Source organism: Bos mutus, chromosome 22 (assembly GCF_027580195.1).
Source record: "Bos mutus isolate GX-2022 chromosome 22, NWIPB_WYAK_1.1, whole genome shotgun sequence".
In the NCBI taxonomy this organism is placed as follows: Eukaryota; Metazoa; Chordata; class Mammalia; order Artiodactyla; family Bovidae; genus Bos; species Bos mutus.
Genome location: NC_091638.1, coordinates 69,187,521 through 69,205,474, shown reverse-complemented (window position 1 = coordinate 69,205,474; position 17,954 = coordinate 69,187,521). Strand labels below are relative to the sequence as shown.

Sequence of the window (17,954 nt, the reverse complement as noted above, 5' to 3'; positions counted from 1 at the left end):
CAGGGGGAGCCGACGCGAGGCGGGCCGGCCGGACGCTGTGGGAGGGGGCGGTCCCGCTGCGGCCCCGCCCCCGCCCCGCCCCGGCCGGGCCCCGCCGATTCTCTGGTCTGTCCGGGACAGACTGGCTGGCGGGCGGGCGCAGACGCCGCCGGGCCGGAGCGGGCCGTGCGGGAGCGCGCGGAGGGAACAGCGGCGCCGTCGGGTCCCCGTCGGGGCTCCGTGGGTCCCCGACCCGCCCCCGGCCCGGCTATGGCGGGCGCCAGGCCCGGCGTCCACGCGCTGCAGCTAGAGCCGCCCACCGTCGTGGAGACCCTGCGGCGCGGGAGTAAGTTCATCAAATGGGACGAGGTGAGTGCAGGGGCTCCCTGCTCCGCCCAGATCCGGGGACTCCGTCACTCCTGCTCCGCCAGACGCCGGGGACCCCCGGCCCAGACTGGCCTGATCACCGCGCCACCCCCATCCCAGCCTGGCTGCGCTCCGGAAACTTGAGTCCCCAATCGTCCCCGTAAGGAAGACTTTGTCCCCCACCCGCCAGTCCAGCCCCTCATCTGCGGAAAATTTGACATTTATTCCTTGGCTCGGAGATTTCGAACCCCAATAAATCCTAGCCCCTGCTTTTTTACTCGTCCTTCTCACTTCTCCCTGCCCGTCTAATTTTCGTTCCTCCAACCCTGGCCTGGTCACCAGACCCCTGCCCGGCACTGGACGGTCTGGCTCAAGAACCATGGCCCCCACTCTGGCTTAGCGTATCCCCATTCTGACTGGGTGCCTCTGGGACCCTGCTCTTCCTCGTACCCTATTTTGAACATTCTTCTCCATTCATCACTTTTTCACCCTGTTCTGGCTGGCACCCCTTTGCCTTGCTTCTAGATCCCAGCCCAGCTCCCCGCTCTGGTGGGAGTACCAAGTCACCCCACATGGAGACTTTGCCCCCCAAGTTCCTCCACGTCGGGGGAACTTTGCTCACCACTCCTTAGCACTGGGACTTTGAACCCCAATAAATCCTGGCCCCCTTTTATCTGACCTGCCCCTGCTGCATCCCCGAGGCCCCGCTCCCACCTGCGGCTCGGCGACGGGTCCTGCCCCTCACGCTCGTTTCCACAGCGCCCCTTCCCCTGCCCCCTGGGCCCCTCCTCGCCGGCCTGAGCTTCCTAGCTGCTCCTTCCCAGCCAGGCCGGAGGCCTGGAAGACTCCCGGCTCCTTTCCGGCTGGGTGGGGCGGGTAGGCGTGAGAGCTAGGGGAGGGGCTGGGGGCGTGGCCCGAGGTAACAGGTGTGCCCTAGAGGGTCTCCCGGCGCCCCTGGGACTAGGGCAGACCCCTCCCCCCAGGCCAGCTTGAAGGGAAAAGTTTCTCCTTTTCCTTCCAGTGTGATAAACCCAAATAAGGAAGTGGGAACAGGGAGAGGGCCCTGGGGGTGGGGTGGGGGTTGCTGACAAGGACTTGGGGCCTGAGAGGCTGGGGTTCCGGCTGCCTTTGAAGACCGGGCCCCTGAGGAGGGTTAGAGGGAGGCCCTGGAGGCAGTGCCCACAGAACTAGCCCCTCTTCACACTACTGGGGGCCCCTGAGCCCCAGGGCAGGGTTGGTAATCCCAGAGAAGGGCTGAGGGTAGGTGTCAGCCCAGTGAGGTGGGGAGGCCCAAGCACCCCAAAAGTTCCCAAGCTGCCGTCCCCTCTGCCTCCAGCTCAGTCTCCCATCTTTCCTAAGCAAAGCCTGAGATGGGCGGGGCTAGTGCAGTCCCCATCCTCCTGCAGATGGAAACTGAGTCTGGAGAACAGAGACTGATCCCAGGCCCCACGGTGGGGTGGCGGCTGAGGCCAGCAGCTGGGAGTCTGGCAGAGGTCCTGGTTCCCTGCTTCCCAAACGTTGGGACTCGAGAGCCATACTTGTTATTGTTGTTCAATTGCTCAGTTCAACAAGAACCCTCCATGGACTGAAGCCTGCCAGGCAAGGGATTTCCGAGGCAGGAATACTGGAGTGCATTGCTCTTTCCTCCTCCAGGGGATCTTCCCGATCCAGGGATTGAACCCGCATTCCCTGCATTAGCAGGTGGATTCTTTACCGCTGAGCCACCAGAAAAGCCTCTGGAACCACGCTAGTAGTGTTAGTCGCTCAGTCATGCCCGACTCTTTGTGAGCCCATGGACTGTAGCCCACCAGGCTCATCTGTCCATGGAATTCTCCAGGCAAGAATACTGGCGTGGGTTGCTGTTTCCTCCTCCAGGAGATCTTCCGGACCCAGGGATTGCACCTGGGTCTCCTGCATTTCAGGCAGATTCTTTACAGTCTGGTCTACCAGGGAAGCCCTGGAGCCATACTGCCTGCGTGCACATCTTGGCTCCTTTTCTTGACCTTAGGAAAGCTGCATAGTCTTTCTGTGGCTCAGTCTTCTCAAATGTAAAATGGGAAGAACAGTAGCGCAGACCTCATAGGATGTTTAGAGAACTAAGTGAGCTCCTAGATAGTGGGTGCTTAGACCTATACCTGGCAAGCAGAAGGGAGGGTGAGCTGTTGTACTGACCACCAGTGAGCAGTAACTTGGGAGTGGCACCAGGGTGAGGCAGGGTCTTCTGTTGGCCTGGGGGAAGAGAGTTCTGGGCTTCCCTTGCGGCTCAGTGGTAAAGAATCCACTTGCCAGTGCCTGCTAATGCAGGAGATGCGAGTTTGATCCCTGGGTCAGGAAGATCTCCTGGAGAAGGAAATGGCAACCCACTCCAGTATTCTGGGCTGGAAAATCCCACGGACAGAGGAGCCTGACAGGCTACAATTCAAGGGGTTGCAAAGACTTGGACACCACTGAGCAACTAAACAGCCACAGGAGAGTTCTGCCTGTGGCCACTTGGTCACTTGGGCCCTGGCTGAGTCTGAGCTGCTGATGACACCACCCCGTCCCCACCGCTGCTGGTCCTGAGTCACACAGGGTGGCTCTTCTCGGAAATGGAGCCAGTGCACCCTTTTGCTGCCCTTCCACCAGGCTGTTTGAGTGAGGGCTGAATTCACTGTCTGGGCCTGAGGGCAGGATGAGTACCTGTCCAAGGGGACTTAGTCTGTGCTGTAAGATGGGTGGGGTGAGCCTCGAAGCTGTGGGACTCCAGTGGGGTGCAGAGCGGGGGGGTAACAGACTTTGAGGCCGATGTAAGGGGTGGCTGGCTGTCCTGGGGACCTGAATGAGGGACACAGAGGACCGTGAGGGTCAGTTCCAAACCCTCTTCTTTCATTCCATAAATATTCCCAAGGGGGCTGTGGGGGCTTCAGCCACCAGGGACCTCTCAGACCTTATGAGGAAACAGCCCAGGGTTGGGGTCTGGGGAGGCCTCTCCAAGGAGGCAGATCAGATTTCATGGGTAGAGAAAGAAAGGAAGATATCCCTGCACGGGAACAATGATGCAAAACCTGGGGATGGGGAATAGATAGTGGTCCATGTGACAGAGTCTTAGAGCAAGAAGGAGGTGGGGCTGGGAGGGGCCTAGGAGCTCAGCTTTGTCCTGAGGACTGAAAGGAGCCACTAAGGACCTGTGGCCTGGCTGAGCCGTCATCTTCACTCACTAGCAGAAAGATTGGAGTGGATGGGCCCGGGGTTCCAGGGCCCAGACCTGGGCAGCAGCCCTCACTCCCTGACCCCTGCCATCCTTCTCGTCCCCAGGAGGCCTCCAGTCGGAACCTGGTAACCCTGCGAGTGGACTCCAATGGCTTCTTCCTGTACTGGACGGGACCCAACATGGTGAGGGTGGCGCTGGCACAGCTTTCTTGGGTCTAGGGCCCCCTACCCCATACCCCCCGAAACCATTCCCTGACCCTACCCTTGGGGGTGGGGCCCCACTGCTGCCTGACCTCTCCCACAATTCCCTGGACAGGAAGTGCTACGGGTGGGGGCTAAGACTGGGGCTACAGCAGGGGGTGAGCACTCCCTGGCCCCGGTGGGGAGCTTGGAGGCTTCCAGCTCTCACCCTGGAGCCTCTCAGACCCACCGTGGCATCTGGTTTCCCCAGGAGGTGGACACACTCGACATCAGTTCCATCAGGGACACCAGGACGGGCCGTTATGCCCGCCTGCCCAAGGTGAGTGATGGGGCCCCAGGTTATGGATGGGAGTGAGGTAATGGGGGAAGGGGACAGCCCTCTTCACCCTTGGCTCTCATCTACACAGGACCCCAAGATCCGGGAGGTGTTGGGCTTTGGGGGCCCTGATGCCCGGTTGGAGGAGAAGCTGATGACAGTGGTGGCCGGGCCAGACCCGGTGAATACAACATTCTTGAACTTCATGGCCGTGCAGGATGATACAGCCAAGGTGGGCTGGGATCGATGGCTGGGCCTGGGGGAGCTACTGCCTCACTTGCTGAGTCAGCCATCACTTAGTAGGCACCTGCTGTGTACTAGGCTGTTCTCTGCCCCTTTTTCTGATCATCCTCTGACAAAACGGTTTATAAGCATTTCCTGTGTATCAGACAGTGGCTGAGCCAGCCCCTCTGTCCCCCACTCACGCCCTGCCCCTGGATCCTGACCCCTCAGGTCTGGTCCGAGGAGCTCTTCAAGTTGGCTATGAACATCCTGGCTCAGAACGCCTCCCGGAACACCTTCTTGCGCAAAGCGTGAGCCTTGGGCCTGCCCTGGGGAAGCGCGGGGCAGGAGTGCGTGGTGGGGGGTTCAGGAGGCTGTTGTCCCAGGGCGTGACCCTGCCACCTGTCTCCCCAGATACACGAAGCTGAAGCTGCAGGTAAACCAGGATGGACGGATTCCAGTCAAGAAGTGAGCACCCCTTTCCCTCCTCAGCACCTCCTCTGCTGTTCTGACCTTGGTGACCTTTGCCCCACTGACCCTAACCCTTCCCATCTGCTCAGCATCCTGAAGATGTTCTCAGCAGACAAGAAGCGAGTAGAAACTGCACTGGAATCCTGTGGCCTCAATTTCAACCGAGTGAGGGGCCTGGGGACAGGGGTTGGGCGGGTATCACAATGGGTGCCTGCCCTTTCAGGGCCGGCTGACCCTGGGTTCTGACTCTCCACTCCTGGCCCCTAGAGCGAGTCCATCCGGCCTGACGAGTTTTCCTTGGAAATCTTTGAGCGGTTCCTGAACAAACTGTGTCTGCGGCCAGACATTGACAAGATCCTGCTGGAGATGTGAGCAAGGCCGACCTGCCCACCGGCCCCCGTGTACTGCGTCTGGCCTCTGCCGGCAGCGGCATTCCTTCCAGTCCCGGGAGGGGAGGCAGACCTCTTGGGGGTCTCTGTGTGCTGGGCTGTAGCTGTGCTCAGGGTTGCCTGGGGCTCTTATGTGGACAGTTCTGTGCTGACCCTTCTTGACCAAGGATGCTCCTGAGACAGCAGGAGGTCCCCCGCGCTGGGGACCAGAATGCATTGGCTCAGATGTGTTGTGGATGACGCTGGACCTGAGGTTGGACTCAGGAGCTGCAGGCAGGCATGGTGTGGTGGGCCAAGCCCTTGGTGGCTTCCAAAGCCCTTACTGATACCAGCATCGGCACCAAGTGGTTAGGAGAGTGGATGGGGAAACTGAGGCCCAGGGGGGCTGAGACTGGCCCCCGTCCCCATCAGAAGGTTCTGGAACTAGGCACCGACCTTCTGACTCCTCCCCCAGGGAGGGTTTGAAGCAGGGGCTGGTGAGGCTGCAGCCTAAGCCAGCATCTCACCCCCTCCAGAGGTGCCAAGGGCAAACCTTATCTGACGCTGGAGCAGCTCATGGATTTCATTAACCAGAAGCAGCGGGACCCGCGGCTCAACGAAGTGCTGTACCCACCTCTGCGGCCCTCCCAGGCCCGACTGCTCATCGAGAAGTACGAACCCAACAAGCAGTTCCTGGAGCGAGGTGAGCCAGCGTGGGAACTGGGGGCAAGGCGGGAGGGCCCCCACTGACCCTGCTGACCCTACCCTGTCCCCCAGACCAGATGTCCATGGAGGGCTTCAGCCGCTACCTGGGAGGTGAGGAGAATGGCATTCTGCCGCTTGAGGCCTTGGATCTGAGCACAGACATGACCCAGCCGCTCAGCGCCTACTTCATCAATTCCTCGCACAACACCTATCTCACGGGTGAGCGTGCCCATCCTAGCATGACCTCTGCCCTCTGGTCCTCAGACTGCCTCCCTCCCTTTGGGGTGGCCCATGCTGGGGAAGCAAGCCAGAAATAGCAAGCCTGTCCTGGGGAGCGGCTTCTGTGCATGGGTTTCCCCGGAGGTCCAGGAGGCTTCCCCAGGGGAAGGGCTGAGGCCTGCACCTGCCCTGTGAAGGACAGCCTGTGTATATTGGAGGGGTGGCGGGGCTGGAGCTGGGGCCACCTGGTGCTCTTAAGCTGAAAGGAGGCCAGGAGGCGGGGTGGGGCGGGTGGGGCGTGGTGGGGCAGGTATCCAGAGAGGGACCCTGGAGGCGCAGAAAGAATGGAAGGAATTTGTACTGATCCTGAGTGAATGGGAAGGCTTCTTGCAAGGTGTTGAGCAGGGAGAGGTGATGTGACCTGGTATGTTTTTAGAAGGATGACGCCCGGTGCTCCACAGAGATTGGATGGGAGGCGGGGAGGAGCCTGCTGTCCCCAGGAGGAGGTGACAGAGGCTGTTCCAGGGCAGCCACCGTGGAGGGAAGAAAGGGAAGCGGGGGGCCGTGGGGGTGCTGGGGACAACCCCCAGTTCAGGCCGGTGGGATGGGGGCTGATGGGAGTTCATCTGAGAGAGGGTGAGACCTGGAGGTAGAGGGCCCGCCTGTCCGCCAGTGCCGACGGATGCTGACTCTGCCTGGCTTTGGGGCTTTGGGGAGAGGTGATGCTGGTTCCACAGTGAATCAAGGAGTGATCAGCAGCTGCCCAGACAAAGAGAGCCCAGGCTAGGCCACCACCGGGGCTCTGTGTCCCCGGCACGGCCCCACCCAGCTCAGCGCAGGCCTGGGGAGGAGGATGAGGAGCCAGGCTGGCTGGGCACTGGTGGTGATGGAGCCTGGCCCCCAGCGGGGCAGCTGGCCGGAACCTCGTCGGTGGAGATGTACCGGCAGGCGCTGTTGTGGGGCTGCCGCTGTGTGGAGCTGGACGTGTGGAAGGGGCGGCCGCCCGAGGAGGAGCCGTTCATCACGCACGGCTTCACCATGACCACGGAGGTGCCGCTGAGAGACGTGCTTGAGGCCATCGCGGAGACCGCCTTCAAGACTTCGCCCTACCCCGTCATCCTCTCCTTTGAGAACCACGTGGACTCGTGAGTGGGGCCCCAATCCCAGCCGGGGGGAGTCCCTGTTGACCCAGGGACAGCCACTCACCATGACACTGTTGGATTGCTCCTATGACCTTTGACCCTGGGAGAGAGTGACCCTTTTGGTCATCTTGCCAGCCTCTGATCCACTCTGGGGATTTCAGCTTCACCCCAGGAACCTCTGACCTCTGACCTTGGCCCCACAGGGCGAAACAGCAGGCCAAGATGGCTGAGTACTGCCGCTCCATCTTTGGGGACGCTCTGCTCATCGACCCCCTGGACAAGTACCCGGTATGGGGCTCAGAGCTGGGGCAGGGCGTGGGGGTTAGGGCACCCAGCAGACGCTGACCTGTCCATGCCCACCAGCTGGCCCCAGGCGTCCCCCTGCCCAGCCCCCAGGACCTGATGGGCCGCATCCTGGTGAAGAACAAGAAGCGGCACCGACTCGGCAGCGGCGTCCCCGACAGCTCCGTGCGCAAGCGGCCACTGGAGCAGAGCAACTCGGCCCTGAGCGAGAGCTCCGCCACCACCGAGCCCTCCTCGCCCCAGCTTGGTGAGATCCTGGCCTGACCTCCTACCCCAGTCCCGACTCTAAGCCCCCACTTCTCTGAGCCCAGCCCTCCCTGGAGATGCGCCTTCTGGGCCCAACCTGACCTCCCCCCTCTCTGAGCCACTCGCCGCCTGGGATGTGGTTCCATCCACCTCCTGACCCTTCAGTCTCAGCCTCCAGCTAGCACCTCACAGAGGTGTTCCCCCTCGACCAGGTTGTGACTCAGACCTCTGACCTCAGTGAACCATCTCTCTCCTGAGACCCCTTCTGAGTGTACCCTCCCAGTGGGTCCTATTTCAGCTCACCCTGACCTCGCACTTTATTGAGGCCCCTCTTCCATCTGACCCCTGACTGCTCACCTCCCTAAGCCCCTTCATGGGGTGTAGCCCTAACTGACCCTTGACTTGGAACCCCTCCTTGTCATCCTTCCCCCTAACTGTCAGGACTGTTGTATCCCAGTTCTCAGCCTTCTGAGCCACCCTACCTATCTTCCTGAGTTACATCTCCCCAGAGTTATATTTGCACCCTGACCTTTGACCTTTGACTCCTCTACACTACCACTGGGTTTGATCCCATTCAATTCCTGACCTCCCCCTCTCCTCAGCGACACTGCGCTGAGAGTACCCCTGGACTCCATGAGGCAGCTCTGCACCCCCCGGGCCCAACCCTTCCTGGCTCCTGAGCAATTGTGTGCCCTGACCCCTGACCCCATGGCCTTGTCCTCTGCAGGGTCCCCCAGCTCTGACAGCTGCCCAGGCCTGAGCAATGGGGAGGAGGTGGGCCTCGAGAAGCCCAGCCTGGAGCCTCGGAAGTCTCTGGGGGAGGAGGGTTTGCAGCGGGGCCCTGATGTTCTTGGACCTGCCTACCGGGAGGATGAGGAAGAGGACGAGGAAGAGGAGGAACAAACGGACCCCAAAAAGCCGACCACGGATGAGGTCAGGCCTGCGAGCGGGATGAGGGGGCAGTGGCATGCCTTCACTTCCCAAGTGGGCTGAGCCCTGACTGTGCCAGGCACAGCCCTGAGCGCTGGGTCCACCTGCCCTCCCAGAGTTCACACAGAGGGGGTGTGTGTGGAGTTGGGGAGGGTCTTAGGTAAACAGGTATGGAAACAAGTGTGAAATTGTGTTTGGGATATGGGCTGGGAGGGGTGAGTTAGGGTGTAGAACCGGGGTGAGGAGTGGGGAGTCGGACCTCGGCGAGGACGTTGGGTGAGCAGACTGAGGAAGGGGGGCTGTGCACAGGCCTTGTGGCAGGGCCAGAGAGTGTGGAGGAGGGAGGGGCACTGAGTTCTGGGGAAGGGAGGTGACAGGAAAGGTCAGCGCTGAGACTGGGTTTGGGAGGGGCCTGGAGTGGGGACGGATGTGGGCAGAGGTGAGTGAGCTCAGGACACAAGGCTTGGAGAATCTTGTGAGTACCCAGGAAGAGGTGGCAAGGCGGTGGCTGGAAATGAGAGTGGGGGTGGGAATTTGGGGGCTCACCCTCATGTGAATAATTGAACCCCTGAGGTTGGCTGAGGAGTTCCAGCTTCCAAGGATCAGGGGGCAGGAGGCAGACTGGGAAGGTGGGGTCCAGGGCCCGGTCAGCAAGGCCCAGAGAGAAGGTTGTGGGGCGCATGGGACCATGACGGACAGGCTGTGGCCGGGCTGGGAAGAGGGTCAGCGCCTCCTCTGTGGTGCGGGGGCAGGTGAGGGAGCTTCCAACTCCCGGCTGGGGGGCACGGAACCGCTGACCCTGCGATTGGGGGCCCCAGGGCACCGCCAGCAGTGAGGTCAACGCCACTGAGGAAATGTCCACACTCGTCAACTATATCGAGCCTGTCAAGTTCAAGTCCTTCGAGGCTGCTCGAAGTGAGTGGGGTGAGAGGTGGGGGAAGGGGAGGCAGTCGGGCTCTGCCAGGCCTGATCCCCTCCCACCTCCACCCCCCAGAGAGGAACAAGTGCTTCGAGATGTCGTCCTTCGTGGAGACCAAGGCCATGGAGCAACTGACCAAGAGCCCCATGGAGTTTGTGGAGTATCCTTCCGCACTGGCAGTCTGGCAGGCCAGGGTGGGGCTGCTCACTGGGAGGCAGGCTCGGGTGGTTCTACCACTCCTGACTCTCAAGCACCCCTGTCTAGGTTGGGAGTGGGCCTGGGAGACTGCCCAGGGCCTAGGCTGAGAAGTGGGGGACTGCGGGACAGCTTGAGCTAAGGCCGGGAGATGGGTTCACAGGAGCCGAGGATGGGCCTGGAGCACTGGGCTCGAGGCAGAACGCGGGGCCAGTACCTGCCTGTGGTCCCTGACTGTCAACCTCAGATACAACAAGCAGCAGCTCAGCCGCATCTACCCCAAGGGCACCCGCGTGGACTCGTCCAACTACATGCCCCAGCTCTTCTGGAACGTGGGCTGCCAGCTCGTTGCACTCAACTTTCAGACCCTGGGTGAGCGCTGCCCTGCCTTGACCTTTGACCTCTGGCCCCCAGCCTCACTAACTTCTGCCCCCTGATCCTGTGAATCTTGACTTCAGGGACCTCTGACTCTATCTAATACCAGATCCCCAAATCCAACCAAGACCTCAGCTGACCCTAACCCCTGACCTTGGCTGATGCTAGACCTGGCCCCTTGTCCAGTATTCTTGGAATCTGGATCCTGGATGCCATCTGATCTGACCTGAATGACCCCTGGTTTCCCCACTGCACTGCATGGCAGTGTCCTTCCTGACCCCTGACCCTGTTCCACCTGCTGACCCTCGCCCTCCCCATGTTGCGCACCGCCCCCCCCAGATGTGCCAATGCAGCTCAACGCCGGCGTGTTTGAGTACAACGGGCGTAGCGGCTACCTACTCAAGCCTGAGTTCATGCGGCGGCCGGACAAGTCCTTTGACCCCTTCACCGAAGTCATAGTGGACGGCATCGTGGCCAATGCCGTGCGGGTCAAGGTGGGGCCGGGAAGGGCGCGAGCCAGGGTGTCCCGGGGGTGGGACTTTTGAGCAGCCTCCTCACCCTCCTGGCCCCCCAGGTGATCTCGGGGCAGTTCCTGTCCGACAGGAAGGTGGGCATCTACGTGGAGGTAGACATGTTCGGGCTTCCTGTTGACACGCGGCGCAAGTACCGCACACGGACCTCACAGGGGAACTCGTTCAACCCTGTGTGGGATGAGGAGCCATTCGACTTCCCCAAGGTGAGCCCCAGACCTGCTAGACTCCCTTGGGGGAACAGGAGCGCCATGTGGTCGGGGTCAGAGGCAGGGGTGCCGAGGCTAGGGGTGTCACCCCAGACCTGCCGGGCTCTCTTGGTGGGGGAACAGGAGTGCCACATGGTCGGGGGTCAGAGGCAGCGGTGCCGAGGCTAGGCCTGTCACCCCAGGTCCTGCCTGTCCCCGCGTCAGGCTGGAGCTCCCTGCCCTCTGTGGGGTCAGGGTGGGGGGACAGGAAGCTGAAACGGCAGGAGGTCCCGTAGCCCCCTGGGGGCACAGCCCACCCCCTCTCCCAGGCAGGAGGGACTTGCTGCAAGCTCACCCCAGCTGCTCCCTGCCTCCCAGATGGATGGGCCTGCCGAGGATGCGGCCTCAGTCTCAGATGCATGGCTTGGTCTAGTTGCTAAGCCGGCAGTGACCAGACCCGTCCTGCCATAATGATGCCTGGAGGGGTCTGTCTGCCTGTGTTCTGGACTCAGGGCTCTGGGGAACACTGGCCACCTCTGGCCCGGCTGCGGAGGTGCGGGTCCACCATTGGCTCAGTGGCGATGGTGACTGATGGTCTGTGGTTGGGTCATGTGGTCCAGGGGCCCACTCTGGGTGGCGGCCTTGCTGGCCATGGTCATCTGCGGCTCAGACCAGACTGGGCCCTCAGGTGGTGCTGCCCACACTGGCTTCGCTGCGCATCGCGGCCTTTGAGGAGGGGGGCAAGTTCGTGGGGCACCGGATCCTGCCTGTCTCTGCTATCCGCTCAGGTGAGACCATCTGGGCTCTGGGCAGTTAGGGGGGGCACAGTGTGTGGGGACCTGTGCTCAGCCCCTTGCCCTCCCACCCTCCCAGGGTACCATTACATCTGCCTGCGGAATGAGGCCAACCAGCCGCTGTGCCTGCCAGCCCTGCTCATCTACACCGAGGCCTCCGACTACATCCCCGACGACCACCAGGGTGAGCCGCATGGGGCTGGGGCAGGGCAGGCCAGGCAGGGTGGGGACAAGGACACCACCAGGGCCTGGGACTGGCTGGGACTGGTGGCACCAGGTGGGTGGTAAACAGATCTGAGGGTGGTTTTGTGGTCCCTGTGTGAGACCAGAGCTGGGGAGTGTGTGGGCCCTGGGGGTTCTGTCTGAGACCCTTGCCCTCTGCCCCTCCACCCCCAGACTATGCAGAGGCCCTGATCAACCCCATCAAGCATGTCAGCCTGATGGACCAGAGGGCCAAGCAGCTGGCTGCCCTCATTGGGGAGAGCGAGGTGAGCCAGGGCAGGTCAGGGGCAGGCACAGTGATGCCTGGAGGGGTCTGTCTGCCTGTGCTCTTGACAGGCAGGAGGGCAGCAAGGCTCAGGCTCACCTGGACCCTGGGGGTCAGGGTGGGGGAGTGGTCAGAGCTGACCCCTGGGCCCAGCCCTGGTGGAGAAGCATCCTGCAGCCTTCTCCGCTCTCCTCTGTCTATACCGCCCATGCCAGTCCCAGCTGGTGGTAGGACTCTTTTCCCTGAGGAGCCTGTTCCCTGCTTGCTGCTGCTGTCAGCTTCATGGGTTCACCCACACTGTCCCTCCAGCCCTGGGCTCTGCCTCCAGCGCCCTTCCACCACGCTGCACGGCTAGGGCTTCTGGGCTCTCGTTCAGGAGGCTCAGCTGCCTGGGGTTACTCGCCACATTTTAAGGAGGTGGAAATCCCTTCTGCTTAAGAAAGGCCTTCAGGACTGTCCAGGGCTAGAATCCTGGCTGCCGGCAGGCTCAAAGCCAGGGTGAGGAGTTCAGCCGCTTCACCAGGGCAGTTGGAAGCCCTAAAAGCTTTTCAAGCATGGTCCTGGGAGCCATGAGACGGGCCGTGGCTTCTGCGGGGAGGGGTCAGGAGCAGAGGCTGGCCACACATCTAGGCCCGGTCCCCTGGGGGCCTGCGGCAGCAGGGAAGAAAGCTGGCTGTCTGGAGTTATTAGCGGGAGAGACTAGTGCCCCCTCTGCGGTCACTTCCTTCGTTGATTTAATCAGGAGCTAAGCATCGAGGAAGATGAGCAGCTGTGGGCAAGGGTGGAGGGGGGACTCAGAGACAGGAGGGAACTTGGGGCTGGGCCAGGGCTTTCCAGAACAATCTAGAAGTTCCTAACCATATGCAGTGAGGCCTCACATCCTAGAGACATGACCTCACGTTCTCTTCCCCAGACCCCACGTGCCAAAGGGGGTTAGAAATGCATGTCTTGTTCTCATAGAGTTATTCTCACAGCCCCCACGTGACAGACGAGAGGAGTCCAGGGCCACAGGCTGAAGGAGGTTGTGAAGGATGGAAGGGTCTAGAGAGGGGGAGTTCCCTGGTGGTCCAGTGGTTAGGACTCTGCACTTGCACTGCCAAGGGCCTGGGTTCGATCCCTGGTTGGAGAACTAAGGTCCTCCACAAGCCTCACGGTGTGGCTCCCTCCCCCCAAAATATTTAAAAAAAAATAAAAGAAGGGTCTGGAGAGAGTAGCATTTCTGGAAGGAGCATAGAGCATTCTACTTCCTCCACCTCACCCTTGCAGGCTCAGTCTGGCCCGGAGACGAGCCAGGAGACCCAGACTCAGCAGCTGGGGTGCCAGCTGAACCCACACCCGACGCCCAGCCCGCTGGACGCTTCCCCGCGCCGGCCCCCAGGCCCCGCCACCTCCCCGACCAGCTCCTCCATCAGCTCCTCCATCAGCAGCCCAGGTAAGGGGCGGCCTGGGGGTAGGTGGAGAGACGGGGATAGCTCTGCCCTTCTCCAGCTTCTCACAGCCAGCCCTGCCTGTGCTTTCCAGGTCAGCGCGATGATCTTATCGCCAGCATCCTCTCAGGTAGGGGGCGGGCCTGTCCTGGGGCAGGGCTACTTCTGCAGGGAACCGGTGCTCCGGCAGGGGTGGTCTGCCCCAGCCCAGCCCAGCCCAGCCTGCCTTTGCTGTCCACAGAGGTGGCCCCGGCCCCGCTGGACGAGCTCCGAGGCCACAAGGCCCTAGTGAAGCTCCGGAGCCGGCAAGAGCGAGACTTCCGGGAGCTGTACAAGAAACATCAGCGGAAGGCCGTTGCCCTCACGCGCCGGTTGCTCGACAACCTGGCCCAGGCCCGTGCGGGGAGCAGGTGCCGACAGCGGCCTGGCGTCCTGTGAGTATCCTGCCTGCCCATGTGCTTTGTGCGTGGATGTGAATGTGAATATGAATATGAGGGTTTCTGCACCAGGTGGACATAGACAGATGGCCCAGGGCTGCCCTTTTGACCCCCAGGAAGGAGGTTTGCTGCAAGGAAGACAGAGGACTCTGGGTCCCACCCTCTTTGCAACCCCGTGGACTATGCAGTCCATGGAATTCTCCAGGCCAGAATACTGGAGTGGGTAGCCTTTCCCTTCTTCAGGGGATCTTCCCAACCCAGGGATCAAACCCAGGTCTCCCACATTGCAGGCGGATTCTTTACCAGCTGAGCCACAAAGGAAGTCCCTTTCCACCAGGAGGGATACCTTTTTTGAAGTCCTCATAAGAGTGTGTTTCCGGGGACTGTTGCCCAGATAGGCTCCTAACATTTGTGTGGAGCTGACAGGCCTCCTCCTTGGCATAACCAATCCCACCTCTCCGGGCTGGTATCTGTCACTGCCTGTGGGCATCTGCCCTGTCCCCCTGCCCTCCTGGCCCAGGTCCATGTGACAACCTGAGTATTACCCAGAGGGGTTCTCCCCACAGAAGCGGGGAGGACGAGAGGGCAGAAGAGGAAGAGGTTAGCAGGTATCAAGAGTTCCAGAAGAAACAGGTGCAGTGTCTGCTGGAGCTGAGGGAGGCCCAGGTGGACACAGAGGCGGATCGGAGGCTGGAGCACCTGCAGCAGGTGGGGGGGGTGGTGGCATGTGGTGGGGGGTGGGGGGAGCCTGCCTCTGGGACAGGCCTGTCACAGCCCGGGTCACCTGTCGGCCACCTGTGTCTGTAGGCTCAGCTGAAGCTCAGGGAGGTTGTCCTGGACGCTCACATGACTCAGTTGAAGAAACTGAAGGAGATAAACGAGAGGTGAAGGCCGGGGATCTCGTGGGCGGCGGGGTCAGGGGGTACTCCCTGGTGCCACGAGGTGGGCAGAGACACATGGACACACACAGATACACACACGCATGCGTGCACGGAGAGGGGCGTACTCCCTGGTGCCACGAGGTGGGCAAATGCGCACACGCACGCGCACACACACACACACACACGCACACCCCTGTCCTGCCATTGACCCTGCCTGTTCTCCCACTGGCTCCTCCAGGGAGAAGAAGGAGCTGCAGAAGATCCTGGACAGGAAACGCCACAACAGCATCTCAGAGGCCAAGACCAGGGAGAAACATAAGAAAGAGGCGTAAGGGCATCGGGGCTGGGAGCCAGTGGTGTGCTGGGCAGGCCGGGTGGGTACCTGGGCGCTGAGCCCATCCTCCTTGCCTCCCGTGCAGGGAACTGACAGAGATTAACCGTCGGCACATCACTGAGTCAGTCAACTCCATCCGTCGGGTGAGTGGAGCTCAGATGCCACCCTAGCCCACCCCTGTTCCTTCAGTCATCCCAAACCAGAATCTTGGGTGTCAACCTGGTGTTCCGTCACCCTAGAGGGACTTCTAGATCCTTTCTCTATGGGTCTGCTGTTAAGAGTCATCTCAGGACCCTGGTCACACAGCCCCGGGAACCTTCGCCTTCTTGTTCAGAAAGAGAGTCTGCCTAACTTCTCTGCCGCCAGAGCCCCGGGGCCCAGGCCCCTCCCTTAGAGACCCTTGTGTGAGCCCTTGTCCCCCACACACAGCTGGAGGAGGCCCAGAAGCAGCGGCAGGAACGCCTTGTGGCCGGACAGCAGCAGATCCTCCAACAGCTGGCGGAAGAGGAGCCCAAGGTGAGGCCGTGGGTGAGAGGCAGGCGGGCGGCAGGTGGGCAGAGCACTGCGTGGCCTATCTGACGCTGCTCCTCCTGCAGCTGCTGGCCCAGCTGGTCCAGGACTGTCAGGAGCAGCGGGAGAGGCTGCCCCAGGAGATCCGCTGGAGCCTGCTGGGCGAGACACAGGAGGGACTGGGGGACGGGCATCTGGTCGCCTGTGCCAGCAACGGTCACGCGCCTGGGAGCAGCGGGCACCTGCCCGGCGCTGACTCAGAGAGCCAGGAGGAGACTACAAAGCTCTGAACTGGCTGAGCAAGAGGTGGCCACCAGGCCAAGGTGGGCGCTGGGAGGAGGGCAGGAAGCTAAGACACTAAATATGCTCTTTTTTTTTTTTTTTTTTTAAACTTTTTATCTTTAGAAATTTTATTTTTTTAAACCAGGGCAAGCACCCCACACTAACTCCCTCCTTTTACCCCCCTGGGGTCCCATTAGTTTCCAGCCCCTCCTTCCTGCCCTCAGTCCTAGGGAAGGTGCTGGGTGGGTCACACTGGGCCAGAAGGGCCTCACCCCCATGACACCCACACCCTAGAGTGGGAGTTGTCTCCCTCACTTCCCCAGGGAACAGTGGGTGGAGCCTTTGAGCTCCGGGAAGTCACATTCTTTCTCTTTCCTTTGGGGATTTTTTTTTTTATGTGAATAAACGTGGATTTCAGGGACCCTGTGTGCAGCGTGGTTTGGGGCAGTACTGGAGAGGATTCTGGGCCCTAGATCTGGTTCTTCTTTTTCTGGAGCCTCAGTTTTCTCATCTATAAAATGGGCTTGTGGGCATTGTGGGTCAGGCCCCCAAAAAAGGGGTTTTGAGACCTCCTTGCCCAGGAACTGCCTGGAGGTCTTGCCAGTGACCTGACATCAGAGGCCCTCCGGCCTCCCCCAGGCTCTCTCTCCTCTCTGCGCTCTGTCCTGGGTTCTCACTCTGCTTCCCCCGCCCCTTACTCTGGTTACTTTTCTCTCTCCTAGGCTCTTCTTGTCTTCCCTTCATAGAGGCTCAGGCCTCTGCTTCAGGAAGCCTCCCCTGCCCCCTCTTCCTGTAGCCTGATATGACCCAGGCACCCAGCATCTTCCGCCGAGGCTGCTCTTTGCCACACAGGCAGTTGGTTCCGTTATCAGGGGATAGACCTGCTGGGGTGCAGGTGGGCAGCTCAAACCCTGCCCAACCTCAGGGCACCTGGGCTCTCAGCGATGGGCAGGGAGCAGATGGGCCTGGAAGTGACCCTTGGGAAAAGGGGTGCTGACGGTCACAGCGTGTGCAGGGGAGACGCAGCATCCCCCTCCTCCCTGTGAGGGAGATGTTATGCCTGTTTTGCAGATGAGGAAACTGAGGTCACATCTAAGTCAAGACATCCAGGCAGGGGGGGCATGGACCCTCTAGGGCAGACTGTCTTCGGCCAGCCTGGAGGACCTACTCCACGCCTCCCCCTCCTGCCCTGGGACAGTGTGGAGTGGCAGAGACCCCGCAGTGAGGGTGCGGCTGGGTTCTACAGCAGGGTCAGGCTGGCACTTCTTCAAGGCCTCTCCCAGCTTCCTGGCGCTTCCCGGGCTGACTGCCTGCCTCCTCCGGAGGAAGGCAGCCTCTTATCTGGGCTTATCTCCTGCCAATTGAGTGTTTTCTTTCTTTGTTTTTGCTGCAGCCTCAGGCAAACAGATAGGGTGGGGAGGCCAGAGAACAGGGCTTCCAAAGCAAGGCCTTCCCAGAGCCGGGGACTTCTGCCTTGGGCCCCACTCCCAGTGCCCAGGTCTTCCCTGTTTCTGCAGTCAGGCCTTGTCCTAGCTCCACATCTGCCCCATCTAGGCCCTTCAGCAGGCAACTCCCATCTTCCTGACTTCACACGTAAAACACTCAAAGACCAGGCTAAACTCCAAACTCCTGGGTATGACATTCCAACTCTTGAAAAGCCGGCCTCTGCCGCTCCGCCATCCTTCCATGGGTCTGCTATTTCTTCTACTGGAAATGACAGCACTCTCCCTCATGTCTTCAAGTCCCAGGTCTAGCTTACCTCCTCCCTGAAGCCCTCCCTGACTTTCCTCTGCTGGAGGGAGCCGCCTTCACCCTGGTTCCAGGCCCCTGTTAGAGCACTGGGCTGGCGTTCACTCCTCACTGAGAGGCTGCCTCTCCTTCGCCCGGAAGCTAGGAATAACAGGGGCTGTGGCGCAATCCAGGTCTGTGTACCTAGTA

The 17,954-nt window shown here is 61.0% G+C and overlaps 1 protein-coding gene across 2 annotated transcripts; it reads left to right on the top strand.

Annotated features, from left to right (window-relative positions):
• The first annotated feature begins 90 nt into the window (after positions 1–90).
• PLCB3 (phospholipase C beta 3) lies at positions 91–16,437 on the top strand. 2 transcript variants are annotated; one of them, XM_070360172.1, is made up of 31 exons: positions 91–348; positions 3,640–3,717; positions 3,986–4,054; positions 4,143–4,283; positions 4,505–4,584; positions 4,688–4,741; positions 4,834–4,909; positions 5,012–5,112; positions 5,649–5,815; positions 5,890–6,036; positions 6,941–7,181; positions 7,382–7,466; positions 7,542–7,728; positions 8,455–8,660; positions 9,476–9,572; positions 9,652–9,736; positions 10,019–10,143; positions 10,486–10,640; positions 10,721–10,882; positions 11,553–11,652; positions 11,738–11,842; positions 12,055–12,146; positions 13,412–13,577; positions 13,667–13,702; positions 13,814–14,006; positions 14,579–14,717; positions 14,817–14,893; positions 15,129–15,218; positions 15,310–15,367; positions 15,654–15,740; positions 15,821–16,437. In XM_070360172.1, the coding sequence occupies exons 1-31, from the start codon at positions 250–252 to the stop codon at positions 16,022–16,024; spliced, it is 3,702 nt and encodes a 1,233-aa protein (XP_070216273.1). In that variant the 5' UTR covers positions 91–249; the 3' UTR covers positions 16,025–16,437. The 2 variants fall into 2 exon arrangements, with proteins under 2 accessions (XP_070216273.1, XP_005894184.1); XM_005894122.3 differs by having other exon boundaries at positions 14,576–14,717.
• Positions 16,438–17,954: the final 1,517 nt, after the last annotated feature.

Coding starts and splice junctions, on each gene's coding strand:
- PLCB3 (XM_005894122.3), top strand. CDS start 250: ATGGCGGGCGCCAGGCCCGGCGTCCACGCGCTGCAGCTAGAGCCGCCC. Junction 3,718..3,985: donor ACTGGACGGGACCCAACATG/GTGAGGGTGGCG, acceptor TGGTTTCCCCAG/GAGGTGGACACACTCGACAT. Junction 12,147..13,411: donor CCCTCATTGGGGAGAGCGAG/GTGAGCCAGGGC, acceptor TCACCCTTGCAG/GCTCAGTCTGGCCCGGAGAC.